General features: G+C 33.4%; 1 protein-coding gene across 1 annotated transcript; it reads left to right on the top strand.

Annotated features, from left to right (window-relative positions):
- Window positions 1-716: 716 nt before the first annotated feature.
- On the top strand, window positions 717-19,842 carry LOC113504516 (protein scarlet-like). The gene is made up of 13 exons (XM_026886849.1): window positions 717-1,181; window positions 3,111-3,291; window positions 6,248-6,296; window positions 9,212-9,261; window positions 11,001-11,137; window positions 11,515-11,685; window positions 13,678-13,916; window positions 16,021-16,225; window positions 17,450-17,581; window positions 17,978-18,205; window positions 18,560-18,695; window positions 19,164-19,269; window positions 19,553-19,842. Exons 1-13 carry the CDS (start codon window positions 1,107-1,109, stop codon window positions 19,677-19,679), a joined length of 1,836 nt encoding a protein of 611 aa, XP_026742650.1. The 5' UTR covers window positions 717-1,106; the 3' UTR covers window positions 19,680-19,842.
- Window positions 19,843-20,281: the final 439 nt, after the last annotated feature.

The following is a 20,281-nucleotide window of genomic DNA, read 5'->3' on the forward strand; positions in this document are numbered from 1 at the left end:
CGTCCATATCGGGTAGTTTGAGTATGTAATGCTTTTTCTTAACCAGACATTCCCTTCAAAGAATTTATATCCCAAAACAACTTTTGCTGGGTCAGCCAGTTATCATACAAGATAACGCCTTTTGTTGTAAATTGTGACAGTTTTTTGAATTACTTATAGAAGTCATTAATTAGTTATAAGTTATTCTTCAATTTAAATTGAGTAGGATCAATGTTGAAAACATTAAGACAATTATGGTAAAGCAATATTCGTCATAAAAATACCTGATTCTAAGTTGGGGTGATTTTTATCTTGACCCTTGAATAAAGAATAGCAATAATAAACAATATAAAGTATTTGTGAAAAATTTAAATTAATTGTTTTAAGGTCATTGACCAATTAGTTTTAGCATAACAAAAATAATGTTTGTCCCTACAAAAAAGGTTATTTCAAATCAGTCCGTATGTTTGTTTTTCTTATTTGTATGGGGTCTTGGTTTCACGTTGCCTAGAAATAATTCATTTTTATCAGTCGTTGGTAATCTTTATCTTTCGGATTTTTGAGCTCTATAATTCTGACCTTATTTAAATATTATTAATATAATAAACAATAATGTTTTGTTGTTGTATAAATTTTGGAGACATATTTGTAACTTTTTATTGTTTCTTCAATGTTAAGTAGTTCCTACTTCATTAATATTTTAGAAGCTTAATCATCACTGTACATTCCTACAAATATGCTATGCCTTAAACTGTGTAAATAGGAAAAAGATTTGCCTTAAGAAATTAAACCAAGTCGACAAATAAAGCCTACCTTTAATCAACAAAAGCGTTATCAAATGTACGCTGTCGAGGCCTACACAAGTATTTTAACTATTTGATGTTTTTTTTATACCATGTGTTATCACTCCTACTCTAAACCCATCATGCATCTCGCTCTAACGCCGCTGGTAATGTCAAACTAACATCGTTACAGTCGTAGAGAGACGCGCGATGGTCGGCCGCCAAAACTCCGTAGCTATCGGTAAAATGAACGCGCCGATACCCAAGACACCGCTCCAAATCCAAATTTAAAAATAATTCCGAACTTTTGTTTTTAATTTATAGTTTTATTATAGTGCAATAAGAATGAGTGCCAGTCCAACGAAGGATGGAGACCGACTTCAATTCACAGCTGAATTACCAACTGGGGAGGATTTATATGTAAGGAAATGTGTTACCATAAATTAACATATTTTTTTCTAGTTATAAAGTGGCAAGTGAGAGTGATTTATTGCTTTAAAGTTTTTGTGTTGTTTTTAATCAAGGTTCTGCATAATTACTCTTCCTAATATAATTGACATGGTATCATTCCCCTTATTATTCTTGACATAAGTGGAAAATTACAAGGCTGTTTTCTTTAATGATATAATCTATGCTCAAAGGTACGATTTAACTTCTAACAAAAAAACAAGTTGGTACCGGCTGGAATAAATTACGTTTAAATTTCGAATCATTTATGATTTTTAAACTATAAAATTAGTAGGTCAGGAAAGCTTGTGTAAAATATAGGCGATCTTGACTCATTACAATAGTTACGATTAATTTAGTGCCCAGGTCGTATTCTCTAGTGTTTTTTAACTCTTTTTAAGAAATAGAAAAATGTTTAGGAGCATCAATGATCAAATATGTTAATTAAACAACAGTAAAGGTATCGTGACTTTAAATACCTTTCTAATTCATTTCTTGTTTTAAACATTGGCATCTGCACTAATGGAATTTAATCACAAAATGTAAACTGTATTAAGGGCGTAGGAATTTAGAAAGTTATCATAAATGTTAAAATAAAGCTGTTATATAATTTTTGATAGTGTTGATAACATCGTAACGATTTGCATTCTTTAAGTGACAACTAATGACTGTTGCATAGATAATACGGCACCCACTTTAAATTACAATATTTTTATTTTAAATTTTTATTGCATTTATTTTTATTGATTCAAAATGTCAGCGTACGTAACGCAACCGAATTTTATTGTTGTATGATATTCATAATTATTTAAATATCGTTAAACATTTTTTCATGTTTGCATTAATAACGATGAATCGACCGGTTTGTTTTTGATGTCCAATCAATCAATGCGAATGTCTTAATTAAATGTATGACGACTTCTTTTATATTACTTTGTTATTGATCAAAGCGTTTTCGAATATTTAACGTTGTTTGGAAAAGTACTCATGGAAAAATTAGCAAACATATTCATTGAGCTTTAGAAAAAAAAAAGGATTTTATATCGATAAACTGGAAACACACTACAGGGCAATGATGTAACTAAAATTATGCTCTCTTAAATGTTTTAGTTTAATATAACAATAGTTGCATGCAACGATGAGTGATGAAGGCAGAAAAAACAACAGAAGTCCTTGACGCTGTAATGAACCATATAAAACTTGTTTTGATCTATGGGTAAATTATAAATTATTAATATACAACTTAGGTAAATAGGAATGAATCTTGTTTTGGATTCGTTGCTTTATATTGCGCAATAGAGATTTCGTATGCATTTCTTTTTTTAATTAATAGTCCGATCGTTTATAATTATGTTATATTGCACTAATTAATATAATCATTAATAATTAAAGTATTAATGATGTGCGTTTTTTAATATTAATTAAATATGTGATTAGATAGCAGCTTTTGTGGTTACCTATCACAGGGAGTTCTTTACTTAAAAAGAGGCCTTAATTCTTTTTGAAGTACAAACCCTTTTTTTTATTTTACTCTTGCTTTTTTTTCGTTAGTTGAGTGAATGGTTGGTGTTTGTCTCACGTTTGTGCAAGAAACACGGACATCATAAAGTAATATAATATTCCCTTCTTTATAAATTGACGCCCGTTTCATGCAATGTACGTATGTAAAAGTATGGAGCCCCAATTAAAAATTCGAACGAATTAAATTCTTCGTTTTTTTAATAATTATCATGGTTCCGGTAATTGACTACAGCAGTTTAAGTGTCAGTGTCAATCTCAATTGACATCAAATCATTGGCAAATTGGTATCATTGGCAACTTCAGGCACTCTACTTTTAGAACAAAATCGATGCCGTAACTATTTACTGTCATTTACTATCAAAATTTATTTTTGTTTACCAGGAGTTGCTCCCCCAAGACCTAAGGTATAAGGACCCGAAGTCGAAGTATGACGCTCTGTACCCTGAGATTGAGGAGGTGCTGGGCCCCACTCAGAACTTCGAGCCGTGCACTCTAGTGTGGCGCGACCTCACCGTGCATGTCAAACTCAAGGATGGGAAACAGAAGAGGCTCGTCAATAATGGTATGTTTTATGAATTCTTAACTTTATTCCCACGTTTATTTAAACTCACTTTCTTATTTGTTTTGTTTTGTTTTCGTTCATGGTGTTTTGACTTGAATTAAACCATTAAACCAGCACGTTATTAAAAACAAAAATGACATTTAGCAAGTACGTATTCAAATTAAGTTTAATTTAAATATTGGCTTCAATATTAATAAATAAACCTCATATCATCAGTTTTCTGAATTTGAAGGTCGTTAATGGTATGGCTCTGTCTGGTAAGAAATTGTTCTTAGGGTCATGCAAGACGAGCATAGTTCTTTGAGTTGTGCGTCACGGAATTTTTGTCACGGCGACGAAAAATAAGTGTTGTTTAGTTGCCTTACTGGTGCTTTGTATGTAATAGAATTAAGTAGAAATAATCTAACAAAAGAAAGTTCTTTTGGTCCTATAAGGCGTGGTTGGTTGACAAAATTAAATTGCTTTGCGTTTCACATTGTCTGAAATTGAGTCCCGATAACATTTCTTTACAATTAACTGACTTTTGAACAATAAAATACATAACATGGCTCCAAGTAAACATACAAGGGTAATGACTTTCGGAATGTAACTTGATAGCATTATTGCACTTAAAGTAATAAAAATATGTAAGTTACTAACACGACAAAGCCTTCATAATACCTAAAACATGCTTTTTATCGGTGAAATGTAACATACCAGACACCAGCATAATAGTATATCGCATTGTAATATGATAGGGTTATTCCGCCCGCCACGTGGTTGTAATACAATATCATCATCTCCATCAAGGCATTGGTTAAGGGCCTAGACTATATTTTGTAAGTGAAAGTGTATGAATCACTCTACAGATAGCTTCGCCTTCTAGTAATTATGAAATCGTCAATTTCTGTCTAGACATTTTCTAGATTGTTGGGGTTAGTTCGTTCTTTGTTTTGTCTTCACGTCAAGGGCACGGCGCGGCGTGGGGATATGTTTTACTATTTAAGTCAGAGTCACGGTATCGCCCAATCATTATTTATTCCTAGTCCTTGGGATTCCTAGAAGGATAGGTGTAAAGAGAACTTCATTCACGTCTCATTAGAACGGATGCAAGGGCGAAGCGCCCATCTTATTCAAGGCCTGTTAGCTGATCATGTAACAAGGGTGTACTCTCATTTACCCGCAGGCCCGACTTGCCGTAAGGCCGTAAGACACGGCACGTGCGCTCAGGGTCGTAGCTTCTAAGATTTAGTCAATACTGCATCACACATGCAGAAAGCTTAAGCTTAATATATTGAATAATGACCGAAATTTTAAAAAAGAACTAGTAATAATTTTAAATAAAAATAATTATACTTTATTGGCAACATTGTTAATAATAATAAAGGTATTAATTTTGCATATTTAATTACTGATATTTAAAATAACATGTTGAGCGACAATTATTTGAGTAAAAAAGTAGCATTTGTGACGTCAATGAGCAACATACCACATACAACATTTGAAGCTCATACAAATACTAATTTTGACATTCGTGTGCAGTTTTGGCATTTCCTAAATCAAATAGACTTGTTTGTATGTATAATCCTAATTTATGATTTACGAATTTACATTCAGCAATACAAGCCGGTTAACACAACCAGGGTTTACAAATTACCAAGTGATATAAAAGTCAATTTTATACTTGTTGAGTAACTTTTTATTTTAATCCTGGTGGTGTTTATTTAGTCTGCACGGTTAGCCCTAAGTCAAAGGCCTTGTGTGCGACGTGTCCGAGGATCGATCCACATGTACGCTTGTTCTGAGTAAGGTGTTCTGAATGTGATTTGTATTATTGGGACACCGCCAGTGACATATTGGATATCATTTTAATTTGTAAAGAGGGAGTTAATTTGTAGAAATAAGAATAGGAAAGCGCTCATGAAGTTATTTCACTGTCTGTACTTACTAAAATTTTCTCTGCGAAAACTCAACAATCAATACTCAATACGTTTATTGCATTCCACAATGTGAACTTAGGTGGTAGGTACACAAGATACATTTGTTTTGGAGCATTGTGGCCCCTGTCGGGCATAACAAAATAAGAATTTGGAGGATTAATAACATTTTCAGTTTTACAATTAATAATAATATAGGTAAAGTATTTCTACAATTCTTATCTACATTTGGCTTTGGTATTCATATCTACATTTCTATGAATTTAAATTATAAATACATATTATTTTATTATTCTATATAAATTAACACTATTTATTTATTTCTGTTTTAATTATTTACTTTATCACTTGAATATTCTTTTATACTAAACTTCGACGACGGCGACGACTTCGAAAGTCTTACCTAATAAACTCGTATTGTATTATGAAAGCTACACAAAACTTTTAAAGCGAAACGTAGGTTACTTTAATTAAGATAAAAATACCCTTCTGAAACAATCAAAAAATATTTTATATACTTTATCTACAACAAAAATAATAATTCGCGAAGTCGCTTTTCAACAGTTAAAAGGTTGACAAAATGACTCACAATACGCACTAGAATTTATATAATTTTACGACATTTTTATGATTGTTTCTTGCAATGACCAATTAATGCCAATCAACCTTTTATACAAACAGTTTTATTGCTAATAAAAGCTATGTAAACACAAAAAGCGTTTTATTTTATTTTCATAAAATGTGTCTTAGTTAGTTTATATTAATTTTATGGAATTAATGAACGAATTAATTTATTATGGTATTTCCATTTAACCAACTTCAAAGAGGAGAAGGCTGTCAATTCGTCTGTATTAATACTATATCCTTTATATTTGATACCTGAAAACTTTGGACTGGATGAATCCATTTTGTTGATATTTTCTTTTTAATTTGACTGTCATTTGGTTCAATACAAAAATCATCAAGATTGGCTCAATAGTTTCTTATTTGAAGTAGGTTGTATTGTTTTGTTTTTAAATCAATATTGTTGTTTGTTTTAGTGAGTGGCATCGCGAAGCCTGGGACCATGACGGCTTTGATGGGACCAAGGTAAGTTATAAATAACTACACTTTATTATATGTATTATTTTGATTAGCTTGTTTTCATTATCATCTATTTACATCTTTGGTTAAACTATATTTAAGTCATCTCCACCTCTTTCGAGTTGAGGATCTCAAACCTTAAAATTATTCTAGGAATAAGGGATAACAAACATGTTTCATTTTCTAATAAAACATGGCCATGATATTCAAGTTCTCTGAAGCTAACAGCCCATATCCACTTGACTGCGTGGTTTAATATTTTAATAGTTCCTATCATAGTAATATTATAAAAGGATTTTTTTTATGTATGGTGTTGTTTGTTCTTCTTTCACGCAAAAATCACGAAACGGATTTAGACAAAACTTAGTACAGGAGTAGTTATTATAACCAGGGTTAATATATAGGATAGTTTTTATCCCGATTTTATGTTTCTGTGGAATCATTTTCGATTTGCATCGAGCAGGCCTGCGGGCAACAGCTAGTATTGTATAAATACTTTAAGAACCGGCCGGTATGTCGTAAAACTAGACTGTAGAAATAAATTTGTGGTCATTTGGTCACACTTACGATTAGGCCTACCAATCATTGCTTAACCTCGATGTTTATTTTTAAACACATAACACATCATTATGTGTAAGGCAGGCTATTAAGTCATATAAGATACATTCAGGGCCCCAATTCTGCTATTAAAAATAGCCGATGAATGAATTTAAATTGGATTAAATTTTACCATTATTATTATATCCGATGCAATCATCGATATGCATTTTGAGAACACAATAATGTAAGTATTATCAGTTTTTATTCAACCATCGACCGTTGTAAATAGCGGAGATGGGGACCTGGTTCTGTTTTTCTTAACGTACGAAACTAAATAGTCAAAATAGTCATATTATAATTCAAAAGTCGAATTGTGGTCACAATACATAAGTTCAAATCCATTTCTTGGACCTATTTACCCTGTTTTACGGTACCTCTAGTAACTGACCTAACTTTATTTTTGTCTAGGCCTCAAATATGTAGGTGTCAATATAAATACCTATTCAAATGATTGACGTCATTGGCCTGATTTACATAAACCAACTTTAGGAACACGTGCCATCTTAGTAAAACAGGTTTTAATGCCGTTATCAGTTTGGTTATTATAAGAATTTGTAATATATTATTACATATAAATATTATAACTTAAAATTCAGTGGCTGCTTGCCAGTCCCCATTATTTATTGTCAATTAAATAGTTCTTAGCATTCAAAAGATTTACGCATCTTCCATCCGGAAGATACTTATGTATTTCCGTATGTATTTCATTTAAAAGGTCCAAAAAACAATGCATCAAAGGTAGTGAAACTTATGAAGGTGCCTTTAACGTCACTTGTTGACAAACATTTACTGATAAGTGACGTCACAAGCGAATATCAACACAATGTAATGTAACATCTTCATTTTATCTTAACGCTATGAAAGAAAAATACATCCTATATTTTTTGGATGAATTATTCTGTCGTTCTAGTTAGACTTTCTTTATCAATTTTCTAATTCTTTGCTGGTAAACGTCTATTTTAGTCTCGAGTGACATTAATTAATAAATAACAAAATTTTCGCAAATTAATGGTCATTTTTATTGATAACTAGAATCATCAGTTTTAATGTCACCTTAAAAAAATGCCGAGGGTAATTTTACTTAACACCCGAATTACTAAACCAAACTTGTTTTACAACCAATTATAATTAAGACAGTGCTTTAATATGTGTATTATTCATTGAATACACATTAAATTATAATAAGAAATGTCTATCTTGCAATATCCTACAAATAGTAAAATAAAGATGTTAAATTCAATTAATAACACTTTCTGAACTTATTTATTACTTACACAATTCAAACTTTCATGTTCATCACTTGTAATAATTTGAAATTATTTTCAAGTTGACTTTCCTCTTCAATGTACCTTTCTAATCACGATGAAATTGTTGAGCATCAAATGTATACAAATTTTTCGTTAAATTAGTTTTTCGGTAGATCACAGCAAAAGATAATTTTAAATTTTAAATTATTAAAGCATATCAAAGGCGTTAACTTTATTACACTCGGTTCTAAATATATAAATAGTATCGACTATCAATGCATCAGTCATCTGGAAAGCGACGATCTACATACAGTAGCGATGTAGCTCGCATTACACTGTCAAGTTATTTGTGAGATTTATAGAGATTTTGTAAGTATTTATGTTATTTTAAATAAACGGCAATATATTTATTGCTACAAAAAATATAATCGTACAGCTAAAAGTAAACACATAAGTCCATAATAATATCTTTTCTTTTGCCCACATGATATCCCTTTGTAGCCCAAGGTATTGTCATAGGATTTCGAATTTCTCACCATCAGCCCATATTCGTACACTACTAGACATAAGCTTCGATCTATCTTCCGCTTCGAATTTCTCAACATTAACTAATGCAATGGGACTCAGAGACAAAGAGATTTAATCTGTTAGACTTCAACGGTACTTATTTTCTATAACCGGTTGAAGGTCCACCAAACTGCAGTTTGGATCCGTAGGGATTAATTAGTCCCAATGGGTTTGCAACAAAAATAACTCAGATCAGTCATAATCAATCGATAAACTGACCTGAGTTCTGTCCTGATGGGAAATTACCAAATGACTCCACATTTTGGAATAAGTTTAAGATAATGAATTAATGACGTACTTTTACTAACTAAAACCCACCCAAATTCCTTCCTTTGCCCTTTGTGTATCGGGGCCGCGGTAACACTTTCGAACAATCCCGCTGGCCCGACAGACATTTATGTTAATGGGCCCACTTAGCTTGCTGACATCTCTTTGAGGCGTCGAACACGTCAGGCATGGGCCTGGCCGACCAGTATACCATGTTTCATTGTTTTTCATTTGTTTCAGTGGTGCAGGCAAAACCACACTCATGACCGCACTAGCACATCGTAGTCCAGGTAAGTTGTCATTTTCTAAAACAAAATTTTAAAACCAAAACGGTTTTATTTGAATAAAAAATAACATCGAACAGTTTTGGGTTAAACCGGTTACAGATAACTGCCTACCCACAAGTTTGGGACTGAGTTAAATATAGTTAATTACAATTTTATTTTTTGGTTCCGATAACGAACTTGATTTTCATTAATAAAATACAAGAATAGATAAGATGCAATTTTATCTTTCTTTTAATTATCTTGAATAATTGTTAAAAATCACAATAAAGTATTTGGCTTTATCAATAAAGTATTTATTTAACGACACGTGTTTATCGAGATTGTCCGACTCTGATTAGGACCAAAACTAATCTCAGACCTGTGAATCTGCTTCACAAATGTCATTATAAACATATTTGATTGCTGTTTTGAGGGTGCAATCACCTCCACATTACTTATTTGACCCGTTTTTATATTTTGCATACGAGGCCCCATCATTTATCAAGTACGGTAATAGTTACATAGAGCGTCGAGGGTAGTCGACAACATTATCCAACCCAAAAGAGGTGTTTGTAGGTACCCTATTCTGTATACCACGTGTTCTTACTGTAATATTGAGAACACAGTCCCTAATTCTATTGCCTAATTATATCATCCAAGATTAGGAGAAGCCACACTCGTACAACCACGAACGGAAGAACCTATTGAAATAAATATCATGTGTCGTACCGGTATCACTTTGTAGTGATATGATATCATTATCACTTATGATATTAACGAGCTTTTTGTTTTGGATCAGGCCTTTTAATTAATTATTTTTGTTTGGTATCACTTTATTTTTTTAAATATGGGTCCAATGAGCCCAAACACGAATAGACATTACAAATATTTATAATATGAATCCAACTCGAAGGGTAAGGTCATCATATTATTGTTTTGTCATGAAATGTACCTACTTAATTAAAACGTTTGTACTTTTATTGTTGTAATTTTAAAAACTACAATGAACAAGTTACCTAATTACAATATAAAATCACATAGATAAATAATAATTATAATAATAATTTAGAAAATGAGAATCAGCTAAGTCTGATAAGTAATCTTTATGGAGCGTGCGCGACGTTCTTGTATATTTATGTAAATAGATAATTGTTTTATCATTAAAGTTCATCTTTGAATGAAACTTAATATATTATGGATTTAATAAGAAAATCCGTTTTTTTTTAAATTGCTGACGTAAATATTTAATAAGTTTATATACGGGATTAACTTGTTTACATTTTTAATTTATGTTATCGTGCATTCATCTTTAGTTAAATGTAAAAATGTGACAGAATTTAAAAACATTAACATTCATTGTTTTGTTTTAAATAAATTGTCAAATGTTAATTTAGTTTAAAGTTGTGTATCGATGCAGACTATACCTACTCATCCACACCTTTATTTGGGTTAAGCGGTGGAATCCTCATTTCCAGTCAGAAAGAGTCTGACACTACCAGCTTCCTAACCCGAGAAGGAGGGTAGTGTCAGACTCTTACTGACTAAACCTGAACCGCCATGCAAATACTAATAAAGACTTTGCTAATCTCTGCCTTACTTCCACAACTGCAACATCTGCAACAGTCTTATGTTAAGAGGTGGACACAGGAGTTCCCAATTAGTATATTATATTTCTTCCACTCCACCATCGGCAAAAAAATCGCATCATAACGACTAACATTCACATACATATTTGCGTATCCAAATATATTTTTTGTTGGCAGTGGGTACAATAGTGGATGGCGACATCGCAATGAATGGGACTCCTCTCGGAGACTTCATGCACCAGGAGAGCGGGTACATGCATCAAGATGACCTGTTTGTGGACAACCTCACTGTTATTGAACACCTGACTATCATGGTAAGAGACTTTTATGTTTTATAATGATACCAGCCTTTAAAAGTTGCGTTGCTGGATCAAGGCCCTTGATTCTCATGGAGGCATTTCATTCTCAAAAAATCTCATATGAGCTACCACCTTTCCACCACAACCACAACACAATTCACCTTTTCTAGATTTAAATAGCACTCTTTTGTGTAATGTTCACATGTTTTTGACATATTTTTGACTTAAATGTCCAGGTTGCCCATTTCCAGCAAGGGAACTCGATACTGGCTGATTTCATTAATTGAAACGGCATTTTGAACTTGTCTCTTGCTCTCTTTCAGTATCCCTACAAAATGTTCTTTTGCTCTGATACAAGTAACTCAATAAGAATCATTTGGTGTTTTTCCTAGGCCCGCTTACGCATGGATGGTCGCACTTCATCCTTAGCCCGCAAGAGACGAGTCAACCAGCTGTTAAGACAGCTGTCCTTGTACGGATCCAGGTTCACTCTGATCGGGGGTCTCGATGGACGAAAGACGTTGTCTGGTGGAGAAAGGAAGAGGCTGGCGTTTGCGACTGAGGTAAGCAATACTGGAAACTATGTGTATAATGTAAAGGAACTTAGGGACGTTAAAAGAAGTTGCAGTTCAGTGCCTTGTTTGATGCTGTGTACACATTTTACAGACTTGTACCGAGCCTTATTATATAGCCCTTAGATACATTTTTCCTTATGCCATAGTTTTTGCATGACAAAGCCTCTAACATGGCAAAATTTTATATTGGTTTTTTTTATTATTTTTACATCCATTTAATGTCACAGTAGATGACGAGTCATTCGGCAGGCGTTTTTCATGCTGCTTTTTATGTTATGTAACAATTTGACAAGAATTCCTGTCTGCTATTTACGAGGCTTTTAATTCCAGTACTACGTTACTAGTTACTATGCGCTATTTGTCAGTGTGCCATGGCAGTCTTCTTCACTTTCAAATTGGTAGTTAATGAATTCATTATAATAGATAAGGATCCTGCATTTTGTCTAAACCGATCTTAGTGAGATAAGGAAACAAAAAGTTTCCACTCGTTCGACATTTAAACCTGCACATCCTCGAGACCAAACTATTTTTGTGGTACTAAAGGAATAAATGTCAGTTCTCTTTTTAAGTTCTTGTTCGTAATTGTTTTTATTAGTCGCTTAGATTTAAACAATAAAATTGTTTTTTTGAGTAATTCTTATTAGTCTTAAAGAAAGGCGAGCGAGAATTTTCTCTTAATAGTATATATTACTAGCTGACCCAGCAAACGTTGTTTTGCCTCATACATTATTTCTAGTTGTATGTATTTTTTAATGCCACACTTTAAAAAAAGTAAAAAAAAACAATTTCGTCCAAAAAAAACAATATTTTTTTTGTGTGAGCAACCCTTAACACTTAGGGGTATGAAAAATAGATGTTGTTCTATTCTCAGACCTACCCAATATGTATACAAAATTTCATAAAAATCGGTCGAACCGTTTCGGAGGAGTACGGTAACTAACATCGTGACACGGGAATTTTATATATTAGAAGATTAAGAGATATCCCTTTGTCAAAGCTTTCCAAAAAGTTTTTTAATCATTTATCACATAATAATTATACATGAATGTTTTGTGAACATCTGCCCCACATAAACACGAAATATTGCGCAATCTAACTTTTCCATCTAGCATTTATAAGGTGTGGCATGTTTTTTATATCTAATATGCATCCAAGTTCGCTTCATAATAATACTTGTATTTTATTACCTGGTAATATGTGGTATTAGGTCAATGACAGGAGCAATCTGTACCGATTAACATAAACGAGTTATTCATAAAAAGTTTAAGTACCGTGTCAGAAATACTTTTTATTTCCATTTTGCTTAGCTTCATCAGGCGGGTTAATAGAACAATGTTTTGAACGCATGAACAAAATCATAAGAATAAAAAAAAGTATCGGAAAGGCGATTATTTAATTAGATTAATTGATAATGCAACGCTGAAGCAACTCGGAGCATTCTTTTGTTATTTCAATATGGTAATGGTAATTAACTATTTTAGCACCTTACCTTAATTTACTAATAGAAGACTCTGCATAGAAGACTTCTTCTGCATAGAAGACTTAAATCTATCAAGTACCATTTTTTGCACTTAAAGCATGGCGCCCTCACCAAGTTCTTACATATAAGGCAGGTATTGCATCTACCGTGACCTTGAATAAACCAATTCAATTACACCGATTGCACTTACCGCTTCCCGTTTGAATGCCTTTCTACAACAACCGAAAGGCTACAAGCGGTATCCAATTGGGGGTAGGTTTTATGTATGGTTTGACGAATTACCGGTTATCCCGCATTGTACCTACGTAGTAGGCAACCCCTACCCCTGATAAGTTTAAAAGTATCTAGGTGCAAAGAAACGTCATAGGCGTAAGTAATTTTTATCCGATATCCTCAACGATGTCCCGAGCAAACGGTGTGATTCAAAGCCTTTAATTCTCTCCGGGGAAAAAAGAGGTTTTGTTATTTTATTAGGGTTTTCAGTTCTATTTAATTTCCAGCTTCTAACAGACCCCGGCCTTCTGTTTTGCGACGAGCCCACAACCGGCCTGGACTCATCATCAGCTCACCAGATGATGAGCTTGCTGAGGGCGAGTGCCGCGCAGGGCAAGACGGTGATTTGCACCATACACCAGCCCAACACAGAACTGATGGCGCAGTTTGATAAGCTGGTGCTGCTGGCTGAGGGGAGGGTGGCCTTCGCGGGCACATCCACGCAAGCCTTGGAATTTTTTAAAAGGTAAGTTTTAGAGTTAGGTACACTTTAATAATACCAAGGTTTTTGAGAGATTCATGATCATCATATCTGTTCCGTTTTTTTTTGTTTTTTTTTTCTCTACATGCAAGACTCCGACACCCAAAGAGTTTCCAAGAAACTGCCGCCATACAAGGTCACTGCGCATAGTCATTTCATACTTAGGCACTCATTGTACATTTGAAATGCCTCGTGTAGTCTGAAGGTCGAGGTTCTAAAAGGATAAATAAAAAGTTGTCTGTAATAATTATACGCGCAGAGTGGCCTACCTGATAATTCTAGTATACAAATTTTAATAATTTATTTATATTTAATATCGATAGAGGGTTTAGGAATAAGGTAACTTGTCTATCCAGTATTTGAAATTAGTCTAGGCGGCCTTCCTTGTATTCTTTATTCTAATAAATAATGAATACTTGTCAAAAACCTGTTGTTTTGCATATCAGGATAGTAATTAAAATATTATAAAAAATAATAATTTGTGTCCGTTTCTTTTTTGAAAATATATTTGCAATGCATTTTTTTAGTGGCAATGTGTCTTCAATGTCAAAAGTTTGGCAAAATTAAATATGGTAATGGATGGATCACGCTTTAGTAATTTATAATTTGAAATGTGGATAAATAATACTTATTTTAATTACTTAACGGTTTTATGATATTATTTCGGAAATCTTGAGTAGAATCAAAACTTGTAAACTCTTTTACAAGTCAAGTTAATGCAAGCGAAAACTTAGATTTCATTCTTACTGCAACCGAATAATTTTTCTACTATAGATACTACAAATACAATATTTTTATCTGGAACCTTTAAATCTAACTAACCTACCATATTAATTGGCATGTGGCCTATAATTATTCAGCATAGTTCCAATACAATTGCAGCTCATCATTGCAATGGGCCAGTCTAGGCTGTGACCTTAATAGGACTTCCCGAGTCCTTAGGAACGTCCTCAATTGCATTCTCTTTAATAGCTTAGTGCATTTGATTTTCTGCAACGTTATGTACCTGAGATATGAGCGAAAATTCGAAAATATTACTATAATAATTCATATAGATACTTTATATTGTAAAGAGATAAAGTTTGTGAACTTATGGGACGTTGTTGGGCGTAATCTCAGTAATAACTGAACCGATTTTGAAAATGCTTTTACAAATAAAAAGCTGCTCGTTTGTTAGTATCGTAGATCAAATATGATCCGGAGAATAAAGCCCAAAGAAGTGCTCAGTGGCCAACTTGTAACTCAGAAACACGGAAAATTGTATTCCTTATTAAGTTATGTTCCTAGAAAATCGCATATAAATCATAAAATAATCCACTTGACTTTTTCAAAGATACAAAAGCCGTAATAAAATATTTAGTAAGAATAAGCAAGATAAAAATCTGATAGCTGCTCATTCCTTGGATTCCAAATAATAATTAATTAATAAACGCATAGTAATAAAATATTTGTATTTCGAAGAATCACCGCACCGAAGAATTCACGCAAGAATAAAATAAGAATAAAGTTTTAATACATTAGCACTTTTTGCTATAAAACTCACACATTAATACTAACGAAATCCACTGTTCAAAATTAAAGATTTAAGTACTATTAAATCATTAATCGTTTTATTACGGTTTTGCGGATTCCGCATTGTTATGTAGACTAATCTTCAACACGGCGCCATCTGTGGGGATCAGTTGTAGTCAGCATGTAGCAGCCATGTAGCAGCAGTCAACGTATTCAAAGATAGTCGTTTCTTTGAATACGTTGACTTCATTTGTGTGCCACTGTCATAAAAAATAAAGTTCCAGTAATAAACAATCACACCCACACACACATAACACAGATGATTTACTATCTGCATCGATTAATTTTTAGATACAAACATCTTTTAGATATTACATCATCTACTAAAAACCGTGAAACCATTGACTATTGAAAACAGTTTTGTCTTCAATAAAGACTGCGATGGTGATTCAGGATAGACGCAAATTTTCCACAAGAAAATTTTCGTCGTTTTGGTACGAGTGCAAAATGTACAAGCATTACCTACTTTAAAACAAATACGTTATCATTGATCATTAACAAAGCTATTTGTTCCCAGTCTGGGTTACCATTGCCCCCTCATGTACAACCCTACAGACTACTTCATCAAGGTGTTGTCCTTGACTCCTGGCTCCGAGTCGGCCTCACGCCAGGCCATCAAGAACGTCTGCGACAGGTTCGCAGTCAGCGATGCCGCCAAAGAACTAGACATGGAAATACATTTGGAGTTCCATTTGATGGATAACGAGGGTTCAATACGAGCGGTAAGATATTTTTTAAGTATAAGATTTTAGTACAGTAATATAAAGAAAAGTTTTTTACTCTGCAATCTTATTCAAATGATGCAACGAGCTAGATTGCCCGACTAGTTTCGGACCCAACCGGAGTCTTTAATCATGAGCTAACGCTCTACAAATCGAGGTCCAACTTCACCCCTTAAAGTAGGGCGTTGTGCTGTGTGCCACGACTTCAACAGTCATGCTTTGGGTACTCTAATAATAAGGTCATTGTAAGATTAAACTTGTCTATACTTGGGAACCTGTACTAAATAGTTGAACCTGATGTAATTAATCGACTATCCTTACTGATTAATCATTTTTTCTTCTATTGATATATTAGGCTTAATTAGGTAGCAGATTAGTGATGAAGGACTTGCTATTTAATGCCAAGAAAGTGATTAATTTAAATAAATAATTATAGGCATGTTACGACCATTTCCACATTTAACGACATAATTTTGATAAATAGTTATCATAAATCAGAGATGATACAAATTAAACATGTTTTAATCTACATTTTAATAATTCATTTTAAATGATAGAAATCAGTCAGATAATGAAATATATATTATAAGTTGTTCTTATAAATCCATATATATTTTAGGACACGCTGAATGAATAAACAAATTAGTTATGCATAAGCTGCATGAATGTTTTTTTAATGAATTAATGTTGATGGATACAAAGTTTGTATAACAAAAGCTTGTGAAATAGATGAACGATGATAATCGTCTCTTAGATCCGTTTTAAATAAGTAATTCGAAATTGTCTAAGCAAGTAAAAATGCAAACTATTCACATATTCCGATAGATTCCGATATTTCCATCTAAAATAAGTTCTGGAGTCAGTCTTACACGTGCCGAAAAAAAAAGCTTAGAATATTTTTGAAGTACAGCTAGTTTTCTTGTTTGCCTTTGCACATAATTTATCAGTTCCTCAATATCAACATTTTATCTCGTAATATATTTATGCCTACCAATAAATGTTTTATATTATTGATTTCAATTGGGATTATAAGCTAACTGTGGGTCTTAAAATATTGTCAACCTAGGGGAAGCACGGAAAACCCGACGTAAGTGTTATATACACTCCATCATCATCGTAAGCCCATATTCGTCCACAGCTGGCCATAGGCTACTAGGGCTGATCCTTTCAAGTTTGTTTCGTAAATTATGAAACTACATAAACATTTTTCTTCCATTTTTATAGGCACAGCGAGAACCACATGACACGTTCCAGCCACCGTTCTTCCTCACGAAACTGTGGTGGTTAATATACAGATACCTGCTCATAGTCATCAGGGATCCACGGGTGCAGTTTGTAAGGATAATACAGAAACTGGTAAGATAGACTTTTTTTATTTATCTCTTTCTAGAGTACCTGAAACTGAAGAATATATTTTTTTAACTATAATGTAAAATATATTTTTTCAATTATCCTAATTATACTTTAACGAGTGTCTGTCTTCATCTACAATACTGGTCGTTCGTCCGATTCGTCCGGTTCGTCCGATGCGTATACGTTTTTGACGAAATATTGAGGTGTTGATTTTGACCCTTTATCATTATTTTTACTAGGGAAACGCCCGTGTCAATCGTCTTTCTCAATTTGTGACGAACTTCTTCATTTTTTCCTTGACTATAATCTCAAAAACAACTCGCTTTCGGAATTACGACATCGTCTTTAATAAACCAACGTATTTTTCGTTCCTCTTCTTCACCTTATCTTTCTTTATAGGCAATAGCATTAACAGCAGGATTGTGCTTCATGGGCACCGCTCGCCTAACTCAATCAGGCATCCAGGATGTTCAGGGAGCGCTGTTCATCATCATCGCGGAGAATACTTTCAGCCCGATGTACTCCGTCCTGCACATGTTCCCTGAGGAGTTTCCACTCCTCAACAGAGAGCTGAAGGCTGGACTGTATTCAGCACCTATTTATTATACGGCGAAGATGGTGGCTTTGGTGAGGATCCTAATGATAATGTTGTTTTTCATTTGTTTTGTACCGTAATAAGGCCTAAGCACAATCCCTGGAAAACAACGTCTTTAAGTAATAAACTTAAGGCCCTACCTATCACTGCAAGGTGCAAAGTACCTTAATTCATCAGATTAATAGCTCAAACTTAAATTCTCAAATTGAAATTATATATTATAGTATAGGAGACTATGAGAAAATTATTTAAGACAATGTTAGATAGAAAAATCCAGTTTTAAGGTATAATAAAAACCTTGTATCCCTTGGCTATCTATGGCTTATTTAAATATACTTTTACCATGCCATGACGAATCGTTTCTAGAACGAGTTTTCCCCTTTCAGCTGCCCGGCTTGGTAGTAGAGCCAACACTATTCACTCTAGTGGTGTACTGGATAGCGGGACTGAGAGGATCTCTCTACGCGTTTGGGTTCACAGTATTCCTGGCGATATTGGTGCTGAATGTGGCTATAGCCTGCGGTAAGTTACTTTGTATGATAGGAAGTGGATGGATAGGTTGAGAACGAAGAAGGATATGATAAGGAAAAGTTGAATGAATAACTTTGGGAATTAAAAAAAAAGCAGATAATATAATGAGACAGGAAATAATTTAAGTGTGAAGTTTAGGTCGTTAGAGACAATCGTTATCATAATATATCATGAATCCACTAGTCAATATTTTAGGTATCAATGTATAGCTATATCAGCTCATAATAAAGGATTTCTATTTAGGACCGATTTAGTCTGAATTCTGTGCTTCAAGAATTACACAGGAGATTTTTTATGAATTTCAGAGACTCTTCACACAGTCTTGGCCTTTTACTAATTTACCTGACTCAAATATTACATAATTGATTGCATACATTAATGTCTGAAAGAACACATATTACGACTAACTTAAAAGATGCATTTAAAACACTGTCTTCATACCAATGTTTTTATTTCTAGGTTCGTTCTTCTCATGTGTGTTTGGGTCGATGCCGGTCGCTATTGCGTATCTAGTGCCCTTCGACTATGCTCTCATGATGACCTCTGGCCTTTTCATCAAGTTAAGGTATATTACCATAATATGTATTATGTAACATTCCGAATAGTTGGCTGTTACTACGAAAGAAGCGTAAATATTTCACTTAAATTGAAATATTCTTATGGAAATGATTGTTTCAATGTTTCTTAATGAGTTTCTCAACATTCTTTATTAGTTGCCACAAAACCATCAATAACATTTAAAATATGTAGTTTCATTAAAAAATCATTGACGTTACCAAAAAAGTTTATATTTGTATCGGTGTTACTATTCTATCCTATCCTATTTAAATAACCCAATTTCTTTACAGTTCTATGCCCAAATACGTGTCATGGATCCGGTATCTGTCCTGGCTGATGTACTCCAACGAAGCGATGTCCATCGTACAGTGGGATGGGGTCCAGAATATAAGTAAGTTTCAACCCTACTTACCATAATTCCACATATTCTATAACAACAATAATGTAGTTGGTAGTGTCTGTTCGATAAGATGTATTCAGAATCATTCTATAAATTCCTCGATCACAAATGTATGTAACAAACCGGATACAAGAAGATGGTTTTCGTCTGATGAAATTTTGAGGTTAAATAGAGTAATGATGAAATAATAGGATCGGAAGAAACCCAAAACTATAAACACAACTACCCCTATAAATACGCGTTACATCATTACATCATTTACCGTTACATCATTTAATAATGAATCATTCTCACGACAGTTACTATCAAAATATAAACACAACCTTAAAGTTACCAAGTAACTGCTTTAATACGAAAACAAACGACTGTAGACAGATTCCTTAACAGCCCAAGGGCTTTGATCCAAGGCATTATGTTCTAATAAAAATATTGTGCAATATTCTTGTACCAATTTAAATAAGTGGACGTCCAAAGTATCAGTGACTTGCACAATATGTGAAGCGCATGATTAATGCTCTAGTCTACCCCTGTAATAATAACTGGTCAAGTGCCAATAGAGTTTGTGGAACTGAGGATTCAGTGCAAAATACAGGCTAAAGATAAAAAAACAATTAATAAA

This window comes from Trichoplusia ni, chromosome 22 (assembly GCF_003590095.1).
Source record: "Trichoplusia ni isolate ovarian cell line Hi5 chromosome 22, tn1, whole genome shotgun sequence".
NCBI classification, from domain to species: domain Eukaryota; kingdom Metazoa; phylum Arthropoda; class Insecta; order Lepidoptera; family Noctuidae; genus Trichoplusia; species Trichoplusia ni.

Bases quoted from the DNA above. Each gene is read 5' to 3' on its own strand.
- LOC113504516 (XM_026886849.1), top strand. From the start codon at position 1,107: ATGAGTGCCAGTCCAACGAAGGATGGAGACCGACTTCAATTCACAGCT. The intron at 13,917-16,020 runs GTAAGTTTTAGA...ATTTGTTCCCAG, and splicing joins GCCTTGGAATTTTTTAAAAG to TCTGGGTTACCATTGCCCCC. The intron at 17,582-17,977 runs GTAAGATAGACT...CTTTCTTTATAG, and splicing joins TAAGGATAATACAGAAACTG to GCAATAGCATTAACAGCAGG.